Genomic DNA, 19,757 nt, shown 5'->3' on the forward strand with positions numbered 1-19,757 from the left:
ATACTCCACTTGTTACTGGTCTGAAGTCGGATTTGGAGTCTGCTACTTTCACAGTGTGGGTCTATCACTGAGCCTGTTGGCAACCCATCTTGTGACATAGGGATTTATACCTAGTTTAGTGAGTTTATCTATAATTCCAGAGTGGGGGATGGTGTTGAAAGCCTTGGCAAGATCTAGATAGGCTGTGTGAACCATCTTACCCTCATCTACAGCTTTGGTGACTGCTTCAAAGAAATCTATCAGGTTTAGGAGACATGATCTGCCTTTTACAAACCTGAACTGGGTGGGGTCCAGAGTTTGGAGATTACCAATGTCTTTGTTTATAAGTTCCATGATGATATGTTCCATGGTCTTGCAGACCAGGCTCATCAGGCTAATGGGGCTGTAGTTCCTGGGCTCTGTGGTGGATCCCCCTTTGTGGAGTGGAATAACCATCACTGTGCACCATTCAGTGGGCATAAAGCCTGAGGTGAGGCTATGATTGAACATGGTACTTAGGTGGGGTGCCAGTTCCTTCTGTAGTTCATGTAGAACACATCCTGGGATGTTGTCAGGTCCCATGGATGCTGTGTTCTTGGCTTTGGAGAGTGTGGTTTTCACCTGTGCAGCCATGATTACAAGAACTTTGCATTCTTCCAGTATAGAGATGGGCCTTTTGGGGGTGAGAGGGGGGTAAAGTTAGCACTGAACCTATCTGCCAGGATGATGGCAATATCATTTGGTTCTGTATATTTAGTGTCATTGTGCTGTAACTCAGAGCAGATCTGAGTGTTGCCATTGAGATTCTTGACATAGCTATATAATGCTTTGTGGTTGTCTTTAGAATCAGTGCGATTTTGTTTTCATAACTAGCTTTGGAGGATTTTATGAGGGATCTCAGCTTTTTACTCAGGCTGACCAGGGAGTTCCTCCAGTCATGGGATTTTACTCTTTTTGCAGCAGTTTCTTCCTTCTGTTGTACAGTTTGTTTATGGCAGGGGACCACCAGATTGGCTTCCATTTTTTGGAGGATAGCATCTTGGTTCTGTTAGGGATAGCATGATCCATGCACTTGTGTAAGTGCTTATAAAGTGCATTTGTGTAGGATTCAGCAGTCGTACCTTTATTGCCTGTCTGCATGGGTGTCGTGAAGTTTGCCACTTCTGTCTTAAGAAGCGTGAAGTTGGCTTTGGAGAAATTTTTTACAGTGGTTTCCCTAATGGTGAGTGGAGGTGGGATGTGGATGTCTAGGGTGATTAGCTTGTGGTCGGATCTGACCAATGAGAAATTTACCCCTGGTGTGGAACACCGGTCACCCATGCTGGTAATGACCAGGTCTAGGATATTGCTGCCCCTTGTGGGGGTGTGGATAAGTTGATCCAAGGCATTGGAATTTATGAATTCCAGAAAACGTTGTGCAAAATAGTTGGTACAGGAGTAGTTTTCCCAGCTAATGGTGGGGTAGTTGAAATCGACCATTATTAGGGTGTTAGGTTGTACCCTAATATTTTCCAGTGTATCAAGAAATGAGGAGTGGGAATCCTGGGGCATGGTTGGGGATCTGTAGCAAGCTACAATTTGGATTGTGATCTTGCCCAGAGTTAGTTGCACTTGGATAATCTCGGATGCATTATGCTGAGCAACTAGCTTAGAGGTGTGGATATCCTTAATGAATATGGACACGCCTCCGCCTGTAGTGTTTCGGTCCGTGTTAGGTGGCCAAAAGGTGTGGTATGAATTATAGTCTGATAATGCAGGGGTGCTCTCTGGAGCCTTGAACCAAGTGTCTGTCACTGCACAGATGTCGATGTTCCCCAATTTAAGGAGTGCCTTGAGGGAGTGCATTTTGAGGTTTAGACTTTTAGCATTGAGTAGCATTACCCTCAGATTTTGCTTGCTTGTACTTGTTACGGTGGAAAATTTGTAATTTGAGCCTTGCCTAAAAAAGGCACTATAGGGGTGGCAAGAGCCTTAGCCAGTATCTGGAATCCCAAGGGCGACAGGTGCAGACCATCTTTGGCAAAGTATCGTGGTCTGTCGATCATGTCATCCCAGGCAGACAGATACTGGATCCCTTTAGAATGACACCAAAAGCTTAGCCAATTGTTGAAGTCAGTCATTTTGTCCTTGTACTGTGGTATCATTTTGGGTGATGGCAGGATGCTACTCAGGGCTAAGGTCATACCTGCCTGGGCTGCAAGATCAGAGATCTCCTCCATGTCTCTTTTTATGTAGTCCAGGGAGGTACATTTCACGTCATTCATACCAACATGGACAATGACAGAGTTATATTTGTACTTGTTGTGGAGTGACCTGAGTGCATACGTTATGTGGTGGATCCTGGCACCCAACAGGCAGCTGACAGTAATTTTCTCCTTATTTAGTCCTGTGAGTGGAACATCAGTATGCCTGACTATAGAGTCACCTATGACAAGAGTGTTGGGTATGATGTTCTTCGTGTTTCACTGTTGCAGTCATCACATTTGGGTTATCTGCTTGCAGTAGCCCTCAGTCGGCCTGATTATCAAAGTCTTGGGTCCTGCATCAGTTGCTGTCTCATCTTCCATGAAGTCAGGTAGTCAGGGGTATAAAGCATGCAGCTGATGCCATTACATCAGTCTTTCTTGCCGTGCGGTGCCCGAAGCAGAAGCAGTTTGCAAGTGCTGGTCGGCCGACTCCTGAAATTTTTGTTTTCGAGTTTCAGATCCGAAGTCTTCAACTAAGCTAAGTACCCCATTGGGGATCCTTTTTCTTACTCTAAACAGATGTCAGTAAATGTTAATTGTATTTCTTGTGACAAGCAAATACCTCATAAAGATTTTCATTCGTACTGCATTCCTTGCTTAGGCCCAGACCACGACATACTTTGCTGTCAGTTTTGTGCCTTATTCAAACCTCGTACTATATGTCATCGGTTCATTTACGCATCTAAATATTTTGGTACTCAGTTCAATTATCCAGAAATGGCTTTGGTAAGCCACCCGAATATCGAGATTCTGAAAAAAACGCAAAGATAAAGACAGAGACAGACCGCTTAGGTCCAAAGCTGGCGACGACACTTCTCCTAAGCTAGTCGCCAGTTCTCTGGTACTCAGTGAGGTGCTTTCGCCGCCCCTGATACCCACTACTTCAGATTCACAGGCCTCTACTGAGACCCATTTGGAGTCTGGTATGCCACAAGATGCTTCTTCGACTGTGGAACCTGCGGATGTCTCTACCTTGGATGGGTCCGGAGCCGCTGTGCAGGCACTGGCTTCTGAGGGTGTATTCAGACCTACTGACTTGCATATTAAACCTGCGCCATCTTTTTCTTCAAGGCCTAAAACTCGATCTATGCCTAGAAAACCGATGCCCAGACTGCATGTTCAGGCCGCTATGCCTAAAAAACAAATGATAAGAATGGCTGAAGACCTTATTATTCTAATCAGGGGAAGCCATCCTTCCCCCTCTAAGAGACCTAGGACTGATTTTCCTTCTGATTCTTCTGATCAGGATTCTGAAATTTCTGTTTTCTCTGATGACCAGGATTTGCCCTTATCTACCTATGAAGATTATGATGCAGAGGATTCCATTCCTTCTGCTTCCCCTCCAGAGGATTTCTCTTTTGGTGAAACCTTGCATACTCTTAGGGAGCATTTTCGCTGGGAAAGTCAGGATTACTCTGACTCCAAAAAGAGACTTAGGGAATTCTTACTCCTGCCTCAACACAGGTCTTTAGCTATCCCTCCTGTACTGGACATTGTAGATGATGCCTTCTCGGAAAATTGCCTGGCCCCTGACTCTTTACCTCCTGCTCCCAGAAAACCTGATAAGTATTACAGGGTACCTGACTCTCACAAGTTCCTCTTTAAAAATCCTACTGCGGATCCTGGCACCATTTCACAGGGACCCAAGGGCATTAAGGCTACTTCTGCCAAAAATCCTACACCCTCTGATAGAGATTCCAGGGGGCTGGATATATGGGGTAAGAAGGTATACACTTCTGCAACCTTGGCCATTAGGGCCTTAAACTGCCAGTTTCATATGTTAAAGTAACGGCAGTAACATATTATTGGATTGCTTAAACAGAAAATGATGTTGATTTCTGACTGTGCTGAAAATAAAGATTTACAGGATGTAATGCATTCTGCTGAACAAGTTGGAAAACATACTTTGCAATGTGGTTTTGATTCATTAGAGGCATCTTGCAGGGCTGCTGTCACTGAGTCTGTACTTAGAAGGCATGCTTGGCTTAAGGAGCAATCTTTGACAGTTCATGTTAAAGCTAAATTACTGGATGCTCCCTTAAACCAAGACCACGTCTTTGGTAACAAAGCAGAAGAGGTACTTAAAAAGATGGAGGAAAAAGCTAAATCTATACAAACTGTTAAAGATTTCCTGCAAGTACAGCCTCCCAGATTTAGTAGGCATTGGCCCTCTAAGAATTGGTCCTTTCCTGCCTCTTCCAGGCCTTCTCAGTCCAAACCCAGAACCAGCAGAGCACCCAGGCTTCAGTCCCAGGGTACTCACAGGCATAAGCAGTGGGGAGCTCCCACTTCCAAAGCAGGGAGTAGTAAGACTCCCCCCTGTGGTAAACTGTCTCAATGACTTAACGTTAAACCTTCCAAGCCCTGCTCAACTGACTGTTCCTTTAGAGGGAAAGATTGCCCTGCATGCAAAAAACTGGGAACTCATTACCCAGAACAAACGAGTTTTAAATATAGTTTCCCAAGGATACAGATTCCACTTCCACTCCTTACCAACCTCAAACAGTTGGCCAGACCTACCCCCCAAATCAGTGGGCAGAGGCTCAAAAGCAATTTCTCTCACTTTTAAGCATCAGGGCTATTCAACCTGTCCCAGAAGAAGAATGGGGGCAAGGTTTCTACTCAAGACTTTTCCTGGATCCCAGAAAAGACAATTCCTGGCATCCTATCCTGGACCTGTGTATCCTAAACACATTTTTGGTAATCCCAAAATTCAAGATGCTAACTCTTCATCAGCTGCTTCCCATGCTAGGCAAAGATGCCTGGTTGGCAACACTGGATTTAAAGGAAGCCTACCTGCACATCCCAATCAGGGAATCTTGCAGAAGATACATACGCTTCAGAGCAGGCTACATGCACTATCAGTTCTCTGCACTGCCCTTTGGCTTATTTACTGTGCCCAGGGTATTCACAAAGTGCCTAGCTCCAGTCATTACATTTTGCAGGCAAAGAAATATTCCAATACACCCATACCTGGACGATTGTCTAATTCAGGCAGAAAGCCAGGACATACTATTAAATCATCTGGCATTTGTAAAGAAATTGCTAACGTCTCTGGGGTACACCATAAATGAAAAGAAATCACATTTTGTACCCTGTCAACAAATTGTATTCCTGGGAGCAAGCTTGAATACATCTTCCCAGATGGCCTACCTCATGCCGGAGAAACAAGTTCATTTGACAGTCTACTTCAAAACAACTGGCCACAAAGACCCAGCTATCTGCAAGGAAAATACTGCAAGCCCTGGGGTTCATGGCCTCTTGCATTCTACTAATTCCATATGCAAGACTGCATATGAGGAAACTAAAATGGTGTCTAAAAAGCCTATGGTGTCAACATTCTCAGGATCTAGAATCAATGATTCCTATCATACCTTGTCTACAGATAGAGTTCCTTTGGTGGACAGAGGCCTGTCACCAAAACAAGGGACTGCCATTCACTCTACCCCCTGCCACCCAAACCCTAACAACAGACGCATCAGACTATGCATGGGGGGCTCACTTGGCAGGGCAGTGCATTCAGGGCAAATGGAACCCAAATCAAATGCACCTGCATATCAATCAAAAAGAAATGTTAGCCGTACAGAATGCTCTGACAGCCTTCAAGGACCACATTCTTCCAGAACAATTATTGGTAAAGACGGACAACACCACTGTAATGTGGTACATAAACAAGCAGGCAGGAACCCACTCATACCCTCTCTGCAGTCTAGCCATGGCTCTGTGGAACACAGCCTTGAGCTACCAAGTGCACCTACAGGCTCAATTCCTGCCAGGAAAGCTAAATACACTGGCAGATGACCTAAGCAGAAATCTCATGGACCCACACGAGTGGAAACTGGAACCAATGATATTCAGCATTTTGAGAAACAAATGGGGAGCCCAGAGAAAGACCTGTTTGCCTCCCCCCAGAACTACCAATTGGACAAATTCTGCACAACGACTCCCCACAAACAAGCTTGGAAAGTGGATGCCCTGACCTTCACCTGGAAAAATCTATCAGTTTATGCCTTTCACCCTCTGTCTCTCCTCTCCAAGGTACTACTAAAGATCAAACAGGACAAACCAAGGACAATACTGATTGCACCAGACTGGCCACGCCAACACTGGTACCCCCTCTTGCACAGTGTGTCACTGCAGGCACCATGGCACCTGCCCCAGACCCCTGCCCTGCTGTCCCAGCAGGAGGTTCAGATTCTGCACCCACAGCTTCAAACCCTGAACCTGGCAGCCTGGCTAATTACCTGATCTCTCCATTACTATCCCTCAGTAAGCAAGTGATGGATGTCATTCTGGAGGCAAGGAGGCCTAGTACTAAAAAATCCTATTCTGAAAAATGGAGAATATTCTGTTCCTGGAGCCAAACTCAGCAGCACCCAATTTACCCCATATTCTTCAATACTTAACTGAGATACTTCAAAAAGGGCCTTGTCTTTTCATCCATCAAAATTCATGCCTCAGCCATTTCAGCTCATTACAATACAGAACCACCCATCTTCTCTCATCCACTGCTGAAGCAATTCCTCAGAGGGGCCAAAAACCTAAGACCACCCAGGAGAGTCCCTACTGCAGCCTGGGACCTTAACTTTGTATTGGAAAAGCTCACTCTACCTCCCTTCGAGTCAGTTGCAAATGCAGATTTGAAATTCCTTTCTTGGAAAACAGCCTTCCTTCTAGCCATCACTTCAGCAAGAAGGGTGTCTGAATTACAGACCCTCATGGCAGTGAAGCCTTTCATCATCTTTTATGCTGACAGGGTGTCCCTCAGGACCAATCCCTCCTTCATGCCCAAGGTGATATCCAGTGTGGTCCTTAATCAGTCCATTCATTTGCCAACCTTCTTTTCTAATCCACAGAACAAAGGGGAATGAATACTGCACTCCTTTCCTTAGACATGCACAGACAACTTAGAATTTACTTGGACAGGACTAAGGTTCTCAGGAAATCTGAACAGCTGCTGGTTGCATTTGCTACAGGGGCAGAGGGGAAGGCCATTTCAAAGCAAACCATTTCTAAGTGGAGAGGCCATTGCATTCATTTCTCCTATAAGCACCATGGAAAACCTACCCCACAGGGGATAAGAATACAGTCAACCAGGGCTGCATCTACCTCTACAGCCTTTCTCAGAGGTGTCCCTACCAGGGACATCCTAGAAGCTGCTACCTGGAGTTCTGTACATACCTTCACCAAGCATTACCACTTGCCAATTTTTTCTAAATCCAGAGCTGGATTTGCCACTGCAGTCTTGCAGGGCCTTATAGCTGGTCCTAATGCTATCTAATTACCTCCTCCCATTCTTAGCTTTGGGAATCTACCCAAATGTGATGACTGCAACAGTGAAACATGAAGAACATAGTACAGTTGTGTACACTTACCATAAATGTAGATGTTCAAGTGTATTCACTATTGCAGTCCTGGTTACCCTCCCTCCAGCCCCCTGACTTCTATTGACTGTACCTCTATTCTTGTTTACTATGCTTAAAGCTTTTTGGTGTATTTGCTTTTTTGTTGGAGATGTAACCGTGTATATAATTGCTTCCCATTATGGGGGAAACTGACATCTGGGGCAAGAAAAACTGATGTAATAGTGTCGGCTGCATGCTTTATACCCCTGACTACCTGATGTCATGGAAGATGAGACAGCAACCGACGCAGGACCCAAGACTTTGATAATAAGGCCGCCTGAGGGCTACTGCAAGCAAATAACCCAAATGTGATGACTGCAACAGTGAATACACTCAAACATCTACATTTATGGTAAGTGTACACAACTGTATCTTGTTATGCCTTATGGGCTGTGGATGAGTGGCACACTGAGTTTGTGGGCTATGTGTCATTTGGGTTGTGTTGTGGGGTGAAGGTTGCTTTAATTTCTGGCAGCAACACACCAAACAGCCAATGCCTTTCTTCACCTTATTGTAAGATCTGGTACCTCGGCAGTTCGCCTTCAAGGATCACAAATATTCACTGCACATTGTCAGCTTTTATAGTAATTATTCAAACAATTAATTAAGCAATAATCCAATTAATACACTGAAACTCTTTTAAAGTGACCTTGTGAATAACAAATTTAACATCTTAAAATGCTATATGAATACACATATGACAAAATAAAATACAATGCTTTTATACATCACATATAAATCATTTATGAAATTTTTAATGAAAATTAGTAATAAAATATTTTATGTTTTTATGTGTATATATATTATGTTCAAAATATTTCAAAATGTTTATTTCCAAACTCCATCATATGCCCAATTCTAAATTTAAACCATAGGGCTTTAAAGTATTAAACTTGAGAATCATCCTAGTCTCTAACTCTAAAAGTTTGTTGGTGATGTTATCACCAGTACAAACAAACGGTCTTCCTAAAACCCCATATTTTAAACTATCAATCTTTCCCTTGTGAATTTCCAAAAAATGTTTGGCTACAGGGCTAAGTAAGTTTGAATTACGAATATCTCTCAGATGTTCTAGAATTCTGACTCTGACCATTCTCTTGGTCTGACCAATATACCAGGTGTTATGACAACTACAGGTCAAAGCATATACTACCCCAATAGATTTACAATTAAAATGATGTCTAGGGGTATGGATAATGTCATTGATAGAACCAATGTTAATGACCCTATCACCCTATCTGCTTTCATTTCTGCTTTGGAGGTCTCTGTTGCTTGGACAGATTTTTATTGAGAGCCTCCATGAATGTAGGTGTGGGTTTTGTGTTTCTATATGTATGTTTTGGTGCTGTAGGTTTTCAGGGACTATGTGATGAGTGTGGTGTAGTGCAGGTGTTTACCCTCTCCTCTTGACTGTCTAGTTCAGTCTTGGGTGAAGAGCGCTTTGCTTCTAGTTTAGCTATATAAGTGCATCTCTCACAGGTTGTAGTGTTGGGTTGTAAGAGGAGAGGGTTGTCTGTGTACATGAGGCAATTGCTGCATTGCCCCAAGATGCCCAGATTCATCAGGTAGACAGGAGAAAACACAGGGAGCTAATCCATAGACATGCCTGGATAGGTGCTTATTTATTAAGTACTAAAAACTGTTTTTCTCTAGACAAGTGAGGAAAGTTGAGTGCTGTAGTAGTTTGTAGCTTATTTAGTGCTTACAATGAGTTCTGAACAAATGCTGAGCTCAAAGAAACAGATTTGAGTGCTAAAACTAAAAAAAATGGCTAGTTCTATAGGAAAATTAAAAGAGCAGACTTTATGGCTACAATCCACTCTGCTACAGGCCCCGTGAAGGCTCAGTGTCTCTCCAACCTAACACCACTCTTAAGTATTCAACTGTGGTACCACCTTTAACATTCTTGTAAGAAAAATGCAGTCCAGGTCTGAATGGTCTGCAAACAGCTACAGTTAACTTTGAACCTAACACCACTCTTAAGTATTCAACTGCGGTACCACCTTTAACATTCTTGTAAGAAAAGCACAGTCCGGGTCTGAACTGTCTGCAAACAGCTACAGTTAACTTTGAACCTAACACCACTCTTAAGTATTCAACTGTGGTACCACCTTTAACATTCTTGTAAGAAAAGCGCAGTCTGGGTCTGAACTGTCTGCAAACAGCTGCAGTTAACTTTGAGTATGTGTCTACCTGTTTGAGCCAATATTCATTTTCCCCTGGAGAGCACTCTGCTTTGGCTTGTAAGCAGCCCCCCCTCACCACAAACACACACACACACACACACACACACACACACACACACACACACACACACACACATCTTCCTCTTTCTCTTATTCCCTTCTGTTAGCAAATAGTATCCATAACTGATCAATACTGTGTGTTTGTTAATTTAAACTATGACCACAGTAGCCTACTGATACAAGGTTATCCTGTTTTCCACCTGAGAAATTAAGAAATGACTTACAGTTTCAGAGCAGTCCTTGGTCAATTGTGATTGTTTCTTAACACATACTTGTCTTTGCTTTGGCTCATTAGCAGCAGTACAAAGAACTGCCTGCTCATACCCTTGTTCTCCCCTCCCCCTTCCCTATTTGTTACCTTAAGACAATCCCAAAGTTAATAAATATTACCTGTGGCAGGCACCATTTTTAAAATTACAATCCACTCTGCTACAGGCCCCATGAAGGCCCAGTGTCTCTCCAGCAAGTGTTTTACAACTGTAAATGCCTATTTATGTTGAATTGTATTAGACATTTTACAACTGTATATGTTTATGTTGAATTGTGTTAGACATCTAATATGATTTATGCTTTATTATTGGATGTTACTATGGCATGCTAACATTTGTATGCAGCTCATCCTAGTGTCTAAATTATTTCTATATAATTGTGCTGTTAATGGTAGATAGAATCACATTAGAGAACCACGACAGATTGCTGCTCGCTATATTTTTAACTGTGACTGCATAACTATCTGGGGTTTTTTTTTCTAATGTTCTTCCAATTGGCTCAGTATCTGCATATACTAAGTAGTTGGTTCAAGACATTGTCCTGCATGCGGTAGCTATTTGCTCAGTGTGTTTTTTATAATCTTTATGATATATATTTACCATCTCAAAAGTACTTACTCCTCTCTGTACTCTTCTTTTCTAGACCTAACACCACTCTTAAGTATTCAACTGCGGTACCACCTTTAACATTCTTGTAAGAAAAGCGCAGTCCGGGTCTGAACTGTCTGCAAACAGCTACAGTTAACTTTGAGTATGTGTCTACCTGTTTGAGCCAATATTCATTTTCCCCTGGGGAGCACTCCGCTTTGGCTTGTAAGCAGCCCCCCCCACCACACACACACACACACACACACGCATACACACACACACGCACACAAACACACACACACATCTTTCACTTTCTCTTATTCCCTTCTGTTAGCAAATAGTATCCATAACTGATCAATACTGTGTGTTTGTTAATTTAAACTATGACCACAGTAGCCTACTGATACAAGGTTATCCTGTTTTTCCATCTGAGAAATTAAGAAATGACTTAGTTTCAGAGCAGTCCTTGGTCAATTGTGATTGTTTCTTAACACATACTTGTCTTTGCTTTGTGATTGTTTCCAGCCCCCTCATACGAGCAACTAACAGGGTCTCTACCCGCTTCGCTCCCCACTCTGCCCCCTATTCCCTCCCACCCCCAGTGGTCCCACCTTTATTGCACTCAAACCCCTCCCATCTTTCCAATAGCCAACCACAGCACTAACCCAACACTACCTCCTCCATCTTCCCACTACTATCACACCTCCTCAACTAACATGTACAAGCATACCTTTCCTATGCTCACTGCATGAACTCTCCTTGCATTTCTTACATCCTACCAAAGCTCCATCATTCCCCCACTCAACCACTGCCACTGTACTACTACTCACACCATCACTCATGTATCACCCTCACTCAGCTCCCCTCCCACCAACTCAAGAACCATCCCTATGCACCCCCACATATTCTACCAACTATATTACTCAAACATAAAGCATCCCTACAACTTAACATAGTAACCCTCCCACCATACCTATTACCACAGATCACAATCATAAAGTTTCCTTATAAACAAACACATTCAAAAACTGAGAAAACTAATAATCTCATGCATATCAAAACTAGCCCTAAGTGGAGACATCCACCCCAACTCTGGCCCTACCATCTCCAACCCCAATCCTCATAATCAGACTAGAAACCACAACTTCTCCCATATTACAGCCAATAGAAAGCCAAGTGACATCCTTCTACTAAGCCTAAATATTAGAAGTATATCCAACAAAGTCCATGAACTCCATGCCACCATAGACTAAAACCTCACATTACCAGTGAGAAAATACTCCCTACAGGTTACAGCATACTAAGAGTAGACCGGCTAAACAAAAAAGGAGGTGGTGTAGCTATAATATTTAAACAGCATCTAAACATCCAGATCTTAAAATCATCAGCTCCACAAATAGGCAATGAAGAAATAATATATACCAACCTCAAAATTAACCAAAACAAAACCATCAGCATAACTGGATACTACTTCCCACCTAGCCAAAACATCCATCCACTAGAAAACCTCCTCAGCTGGTCTACCCACCATCTTCCCCAAGAAACTATCATCTTAGGTGATTTCAATATTAACTGGCAATCCTGTTCTGGTAACAATCCAACCCATCATGTACACCTTCATGGCTTCACCCAACTAGTCCAGTCACCAACCAGGATAAATAAAAACTCCAGCAAGCACACTACCCTAGATTGGATACTAGTCAGTAAGAGCCCCCAGTCATATATAACAGGCTGCTTATCAGATAGCCTCAGTGATCACTCCCCAACATTCCTACTCAAAAAATACCTATACCAAGCTAAACTTGTCATCTACCGTCAAATACGCAAAAAACTAAACTTTAACCCACTCACATTCATCTCATCCCTCAAAGAATGTAACTGCCATCATCTAAAGTACCTCAGTCTAGATGATGCAGTTGAATTTTTTAATACTACCTTCCTGAACATCCTTAATTACCATGCCCCCATAAGATTTTCCAGAACCAAAAGCACAACCCTCCCCATGGCTACAAAAAAACCATTAAGTCAGAAATGAAAAACAGGAATAAAGCCTGGGAGCACTGGCGCAAAACCAAAACCCCCTCAGCTAGACAGAAATTCCTAGAACTACGCAATAGAGTCAAAAAGCTAATAAAACAGGACAAATTCCAATACTACCGGTCTGCCCTAGACTCCTCACAACACAGCCCCAAACAATTCTGTTCCTCCATAAACTCCATCCTCCACCCAGGTAAAGTCAGTACCCCTCCTGCTAACATCCCACACTCCTCAGAAAATATTGCTACCTCATTCAACACACACTTCACCCAAACCATACTATCACTAGCTAAAAAACACAACCCCTCCCTCCAACCCACACCTTCAACTAGTAATCTCCCCACTGCCTTCTCTTTTCTCCTGTACCTACCTCCAACATAAAAAAACTCTTAACTAAACTTAAACCCACCAAATTAGCAGCAGACAACCTCCCAAGTGAATACCTACAAATCGCAGCTGATGCTCTGGCCTACCCAGTATCCATCTTGATTAACTGATCTCTGTCAGAAAGTTACGTTCCCACACTGTGGAAAGTATCACATATAATTCCCCTCCACAAAGGCAGACCCTCCACAGAACTAACCAATTACCGCCCCATAACTATTCTCTCTCCACTCTCCAAAATACTAGAGAGATGCATACACTCTCAGGTCTCAGATTACCTCCTTACTAACAACCTCCTTTCCAGTACACAGCATGGTTTCCGACCAAACCATAGCACCACCACTGCCTTACTCTCCTTTACTAACACTATCCTTCAGCATAAAAAAATGGCTATCTCTCCTCTGCTACTTTCCTAGACCTATCTAAAACATTTGACATGGTCCCACGCAAACAACTTATCTCTGTCCTCAATAACCTATCCTTCTCACAATCAGTCACCAACTAGTTTCAGAGTTACCTGTCTGACCGCCAACAATCCATTGTATGGCAGAATGACATATCTCCCCAACTACCTGTCTCCATAGGGGTTCCCCAAGGATCCATCCTTGGACCCCTACTCTTCTCTGTTTACACCAATAATCTAGCCTCTGCCACCAAACATGGCACACTCATACAATACACAGATGACTCAGCCATCATCTGCTCAGCCCAGTCCCTACCCAAACTGCAAAAAGTCACACAGGAAGCCTTTTCCTCTGTTGAAACATGGTTATCCAATGCCCAATTAATACTCAACCCAAACAAAATTAAACTACTCATCTTCCAACCCACCAAACATACTCAAAACAACTCTCACTTTAACATCACAGCAAAAGACAACACCACTATATACCCAACTGAACACACCAAATTTCTAGGAGTGGAAATAGACAATAAACTAAAATTTGACATTCACATATCCATGACCATAAAAAAAGTCCGCAAAAAACTTGGAGCGTTATACAGAAATAAGCAATTTCTCACCAAAGCAGCAAAGATTTCAATAGCAAATTCCCACCTTATCTCCACCCTACTTTATGCCTCTCCAATATATACCAACCTAAGGCAATGTGATCTAAACAAGCTAGAGACCTGCTCCAACAAAATCGCCAAATTCGCCACAGGGGCATCCTACCATAGTCACCACTGTCTTTCACTTGCTGAACTGGGCTGGCTTGAACTCCCTCACCTCCTTCAGTGGTATCAACTCTCACTTGCCCACAAACTAGTAAACCATCCACTAAATGTCCCATCCCTCCAGAATCTACTCCAACCCTATCACACCACAAGACCACTAAGATCCAGCAACAAAAATCACTTGCAGATCACTAAAGCCAATAACTCTGCTTGTGAAGCACTATTCTCTTGTGCCATAGCCAAATTATGGAACTCACTCCCACCCACAATTACCTCCATACCATCATGCACCCACTTCAAAACTTTACTAAAAGTGTACCTAAAAACATGCTGGCTATGCCCTTGCAACTCCCACTCTAATATCATCCAACCCATCCAACCACTACCTTTCTTTCCACTCCACTAACTACCTTGATTATAGCAAGCTCAGATGCTCATAAGCCTAGTACTTATTATACAGCAGGAACTTCTCATTGTAACATTTGTTAATGTCTGTTATGTACTTCACAGATAAAGATTCTAGTTGTCTACTGATGTACTATGTTCTTCATCTATAAATATGTTGTAAGTAATTGCTATGTTAAGTTGTTAATCGCTATGTAATCCAATGTAACTACTGTCTGTTTATTTTACTGTGGAGCTTTTCTCCCCGGGCCTCCACTGAAAATGGACCTATGTCCAGTCGGACACTCCCGGTCAACAAATTTAAATAAATAAAATAAATAAATGGCGCTGGAAATTAAATAAATAAAATAAATAAATGGCGCTGGAAATAGTTTAAGCCTAGCTAAGTGGCAATGCATAAAGTGTATTTTCTTTTTTTTTAATATAGCAGTAGCAAATGAGCAAACCAATTTAAACAAATGAACCAATTAACCAATAAAAAGCTAAAAACAGAGCTCCATTCCAGCAGTCTTCGATCAGACAAGTTCTAACTGTACACTCCTGCTACTAGGGTGCAGGGGAACCTTCTCCAAAAAAGATGGCATGGATTAGTGCTCAAGTTATACAAAAAAAGCTAGATTCAGCAGGTCTGAATCTCGTCTATGCTACAGCAAATAAGGCATACCAATTTCAGAAAGAAACAGTTCAAATAAGCAGGAACAATAAGCCTTTAACCAGAAACTCCCAGCTCAGAAGGGCAGAATCTACCCTTTCCTCCCACAAGAGTGCAGACCACACCTTCTTAAAGTAAAATAACTGGCTCTAAGCCCAAGTGTTTAAACCAGAACTAATACACTTTTAGAATAACAGACGCTAAGCCTTCAATCAGCAACTCCCAACTTAGAAGGATGTAAGCTAGCTGTTCTGCCACAACAGTGCAGACCACAAACCTTCTTAATGTAAAACAACTGGTCTGAAGCACAAGTGCTTAAACCAAAGACTTAGAATAGCAGTTACAATTTAATCAGGCTACTAACAAGCAGTAATAAATGCAGCAGAATAAATGCAATTAAGTACTTTTAACAACAGGTAGCAAAAGCAATATAAATTAAGTAGGAAGAAACACAAATACAGTAAAAGCAGATGAATAAAGTGCAATTTTTTATATAACAATAGAAAACGGGCAAACTGATTTAAACAAAATTATCCAATTAACCAATAAAAAATCTCAAGACTGAGTCCTGTTCCAGCAGTCTTCAATCAGACAAGTTCTAACTGCACACTCCTGCCACTAAGGTGCAGGGGAACCTTCTCCAAAAAAGATGGCCTGGATTAGTGCTCAAGTTATACAAACAAAGCTAGATTCAGCAGTCTATGCTACAGCAAAAACGGTGCACCAATTTCAGAAAAAAAAACAATTCAAATAAGCAGGCACAATAAGCCTTTAACCAGAAATTCCCAGCTCAGAAGGGTAGAATCTAGCCTGTCCTCCCACAAGAGTACAGACCACAAACCATCTTAATGCAAAATAACTGGCCTGAAGCCCAAGTGCTTAAACCAGAACTAATACACTTTTAGAATAACAGACACTGAGCCTTCAGTCAGCAATTCGCAACTTAGAAGGATGTAAGCTACATGTCCTGCCACAGCAGTGCAGACCAGAAACCTTCTTAATGTAAAACAACTGGTCTGAAGCCCAAGTGCTTAACCCATCAGGCTTAGAATAACAGTTGCAATTTAATCAGGCAACTACCAAGCAGTAATAGATGCAGCAGAATAAATACAATTGAATACTTTTAAGAGGCAAAAGCAAGCTAAGGTAATAAAGTAGGAAGAAATACAAATACAGTAAAAGCAGATGAATAAAGTGCAATTTATTTTTTATTTATTTTTTGTTAGTAAAGTATAAGGAGAGAGGAAGTGGGTTGGCCTTCTCAAATGTTCTCTCTGTATTAAGTAGAGTGAACACTTGTCATTACACATCTGTTTTGACTTTTAGGCAGTCTGAATTGCAGGCTGCACCCTATCTCTGCTTGAACATGTTAACCCTTTCTGGTTTTCTGTTTCTATGGCTAAAATAATGGCCATCCCTCACACAACCCAATACCATTACAGCTAGTAAATCAATATATTTATGTTGCATGTATATCGGTAGGTAGACAAAGAGAGGGATAAATAGACACATAGATAGACAGACAGACAGATAGACTTTCATAGTCATGATAACTTTTATTATATTGACAGGAAAGCCTCTACTTTATTCTGGTAGGTATATGGGGAAACAGTACAAAAAAGTAGATGAAACCCAGATGTTATATTTCTACGGTTGCAGTGACCTCTTCTCAAAGCTTGACTACTGTTGTGAGTACCATAAACACTTGCACTTTCTTTTTGATGAACATTTGTCCCTGTAATATTTATATATTATGTATTATTTTATTTACACATTCACTTTAGTGGAGTGACACCAGTGTGCCAGTCATTCATGTTCAAGATGGCTAATATTAGTTACTTCCTCAAACATACATCACCAAAAAAGTTGTAAGTTGTCTGTTAAACCAGAATATTCCTAAAGTAGTCACACTCTTGGCTTTTATAATGTTCTGCATGAGTATGTCTGTATTAGATCAGCCACTATATTTATTTTCATTTTGTTCCTTCTCTGTTGAGATTTGGTCTGGAAGTATCAGACATTACCTGAATGTCCCGGATAATACTCATTGGCAGTATGTTATTTCCAATCATATCTGTATTTGTATGAAATTGAATAAAGAAGTAATAGAACACAACCTCATAGAAAGGTATTTACTGTTACTTCAGAAATGCATACCCTTCTGGTGTCTATATGTACATACAGAATATTTGCAAATGCACAATAGCATCTGAATGTATAGCAGTAATTGCAATGAATGTTTAGCATGTAAAAGTTCACAAGCAGAACAGGCTAAACAATACAAATATGTCATGTTTCTTTTGCAATGTGTTGCAGTAGTACTATAGGTTATTAGAGTCCATACAAATGTGCATCTCTGACGGTGGTCAGGTATGAGTAAGACGGGGAATCTGTAACATGAGTTATGCTTTGTTTGTCCTATCTATAAGTAGCACTATAATGATCGTTTCTTAGCCTAAGTAGATGAAAGGGAATAAACTAATGCCGTTTTAGTAAAACAACCTTAGGTCACATATGCTAGTGCAACCAGCATGACTGTCTATCTATTCATCAGAGTATATTACATGTAGTATTTGTTCCCATCATTAGTTTGTTTTTTTACTTTAACATTTTTGTTTGTTTTTGTATAACTTGGCTGGTGATTGCTAATTATCTCTTCCTGATCAGTTTAGCACAAGCATCTAGTTTTTTAGGTAAAGCTTTTTTCTCTTGTCTTGCTATACTAATTAGGAGCAGAAGAGGAAAATGAAGGGGATGACCTGCTGCTGAAGTACATTGATGACTTCTGGTGGTTCCCTCACATGTGGAGTCATATGCAGCCACATCTTTTCCAGAACGGATCTGCTCTAGCTGAGCAAATGGTTCTCAATAAGGAGTTTGCACTCGTGAGTAAAGTACTTTGTAAATTGTGCTGCTGGAATTTGTGCTGGAATTCTCAAATAATGTGAACACTTCTTCATGCCATTCTATACATTTTCTGTTCATCTGTCAATGAGCTGTGTTCGTTTTATGTGCTATACTTACTACAAATGTATTCCAAGATATAGCAAACATTGCTTTTCTTCTTGTGAGCGACTGGTTTCTTATAATGTCCATTGAAAGACTTCCAGTCTATTAGAAATAGTGTTTTTTTTGGACAACTGTAAGTCTCAAGAATGCTTCAATTACACATTTTATGCCTACGTAATCTGGAATATGTGTATAACCCAACCTTCTTCACATTTTCCTTTCTGTTCACATTAGATTTCAGTCATTCTTTATATCTGGATGTATTTTGTCATACATTACACATTTAATAATCTTGTTAAAATCATAAATGTAGAACATTCATATTCATCTAAATAAATGTGGCTTAATTTAAGAAATAAAAAGTTACTAAAACATTATACTAAATATAATGCAAAATAAGGGGTAGACGGACATGGACACAGACACGCACACACACATATGCACACAAAGTGACATGTACACAGACACTTAGGTATGTACATGCATATGAACTGGTTAATGTTTAATGCATTACGTATCTTGTAGTGTATGTTTATAAGCTATGTAACAGGATTAAAAGAAAGCTTCTCAGCCTTACAAGGGTAGCAAAACTTTCTGGCAAGACTAAATAATTTAAATCATGATATGTACACAATATTTGAAGGACCCAAGTCTAGCAGAAAAATGACATGGTCAAAGACAAACACACATACACGCATGCACATGCACATACATACACACATATGCACATACATACATACATGCATAGAAGTACAAGCATATTTTCCTACTTCAAATGAAATAAATCTATTTGTTTTGTATATGTGGTTTATCAGTGCTAAACTATCTGTGAATAATTTCTTTTTTTTTACATTAGGACTTTTGAGGAGTCTTGGTAAAATGATTTCCTTATTTTAGAAAACTGCGTTATTGCTTCTATCATGTTCCTTGCCTTGTTTTCTTTTCAAAGTACAAAAGCTGCTGACATACTGTTACGCCTGTCTATGCTATGCCTGAAATTCAGTGGTTTATCTTGGGGACTAATTCTTGCTTTCTTAGCATAGACATTTACTGTACCATTTCACATGCTAACAATATTGATATGTTTTCCACAGCTCTTTATTATTACAATGATGAATGCCATGGGTGGTATGTTGATTTTGTATGTAATGAACTTTGAGATTTGATAACCTTGAGATGTGATAATATCTTGTACTAAGTACCTAAATAGTTTGTGATATCAAAAAATCAAGCATACATACATATTGCAAACACTTCAATTCTGAATAAAACAGTATTTTATGAAAAATAGGGTTCATGGTAAAGCAACACATTATAATACAACACACCATTTTAAATGTGTTGCCTATGCATTTATGTAA

At 40.9% G+C, this 19,757-nt stretch overlaps 1 protein-coding gene across 1 annotated transcript in view; it reads left to right on the forward strand.

Annotated features, from left to right (window-relative positions):
- Positions 1-19,757, forward strand: part of NDST4 (N-deacetylase and N-sulfotransferase 4) — a 2,939,889-nt gene that overhangs the window by 796,308 nt on the left and 2,123,824 nt on the right. Inside the window, exon 4 of the mRNA XM_044061661.1 lies at positions 18,118-18,272. Within this exon, the coding sequence (XP_043917596.1) occupies positions 18,118-18,272 (155 nt within the window). The remainder of the gene's footprint in view (positions 1-18,117; positions 18,273-19,757) is intronic.

Source organism: Protopterus annectens, chromosome 2.part0 (assembly GCF_019279795.1).
Source record: "Protopterus annectens isolate FY-2018-M chromosome 2.part0, PAN1.0, whole genome shotgun sequence".
In the NCBI taxonomy this organism is placed as follows: domain Eukaryota; kingdom Metazoa; phylum Chordata; order Ceratodontiformes; family Protopteridae; genus Protopterus; species Protopterus annectens.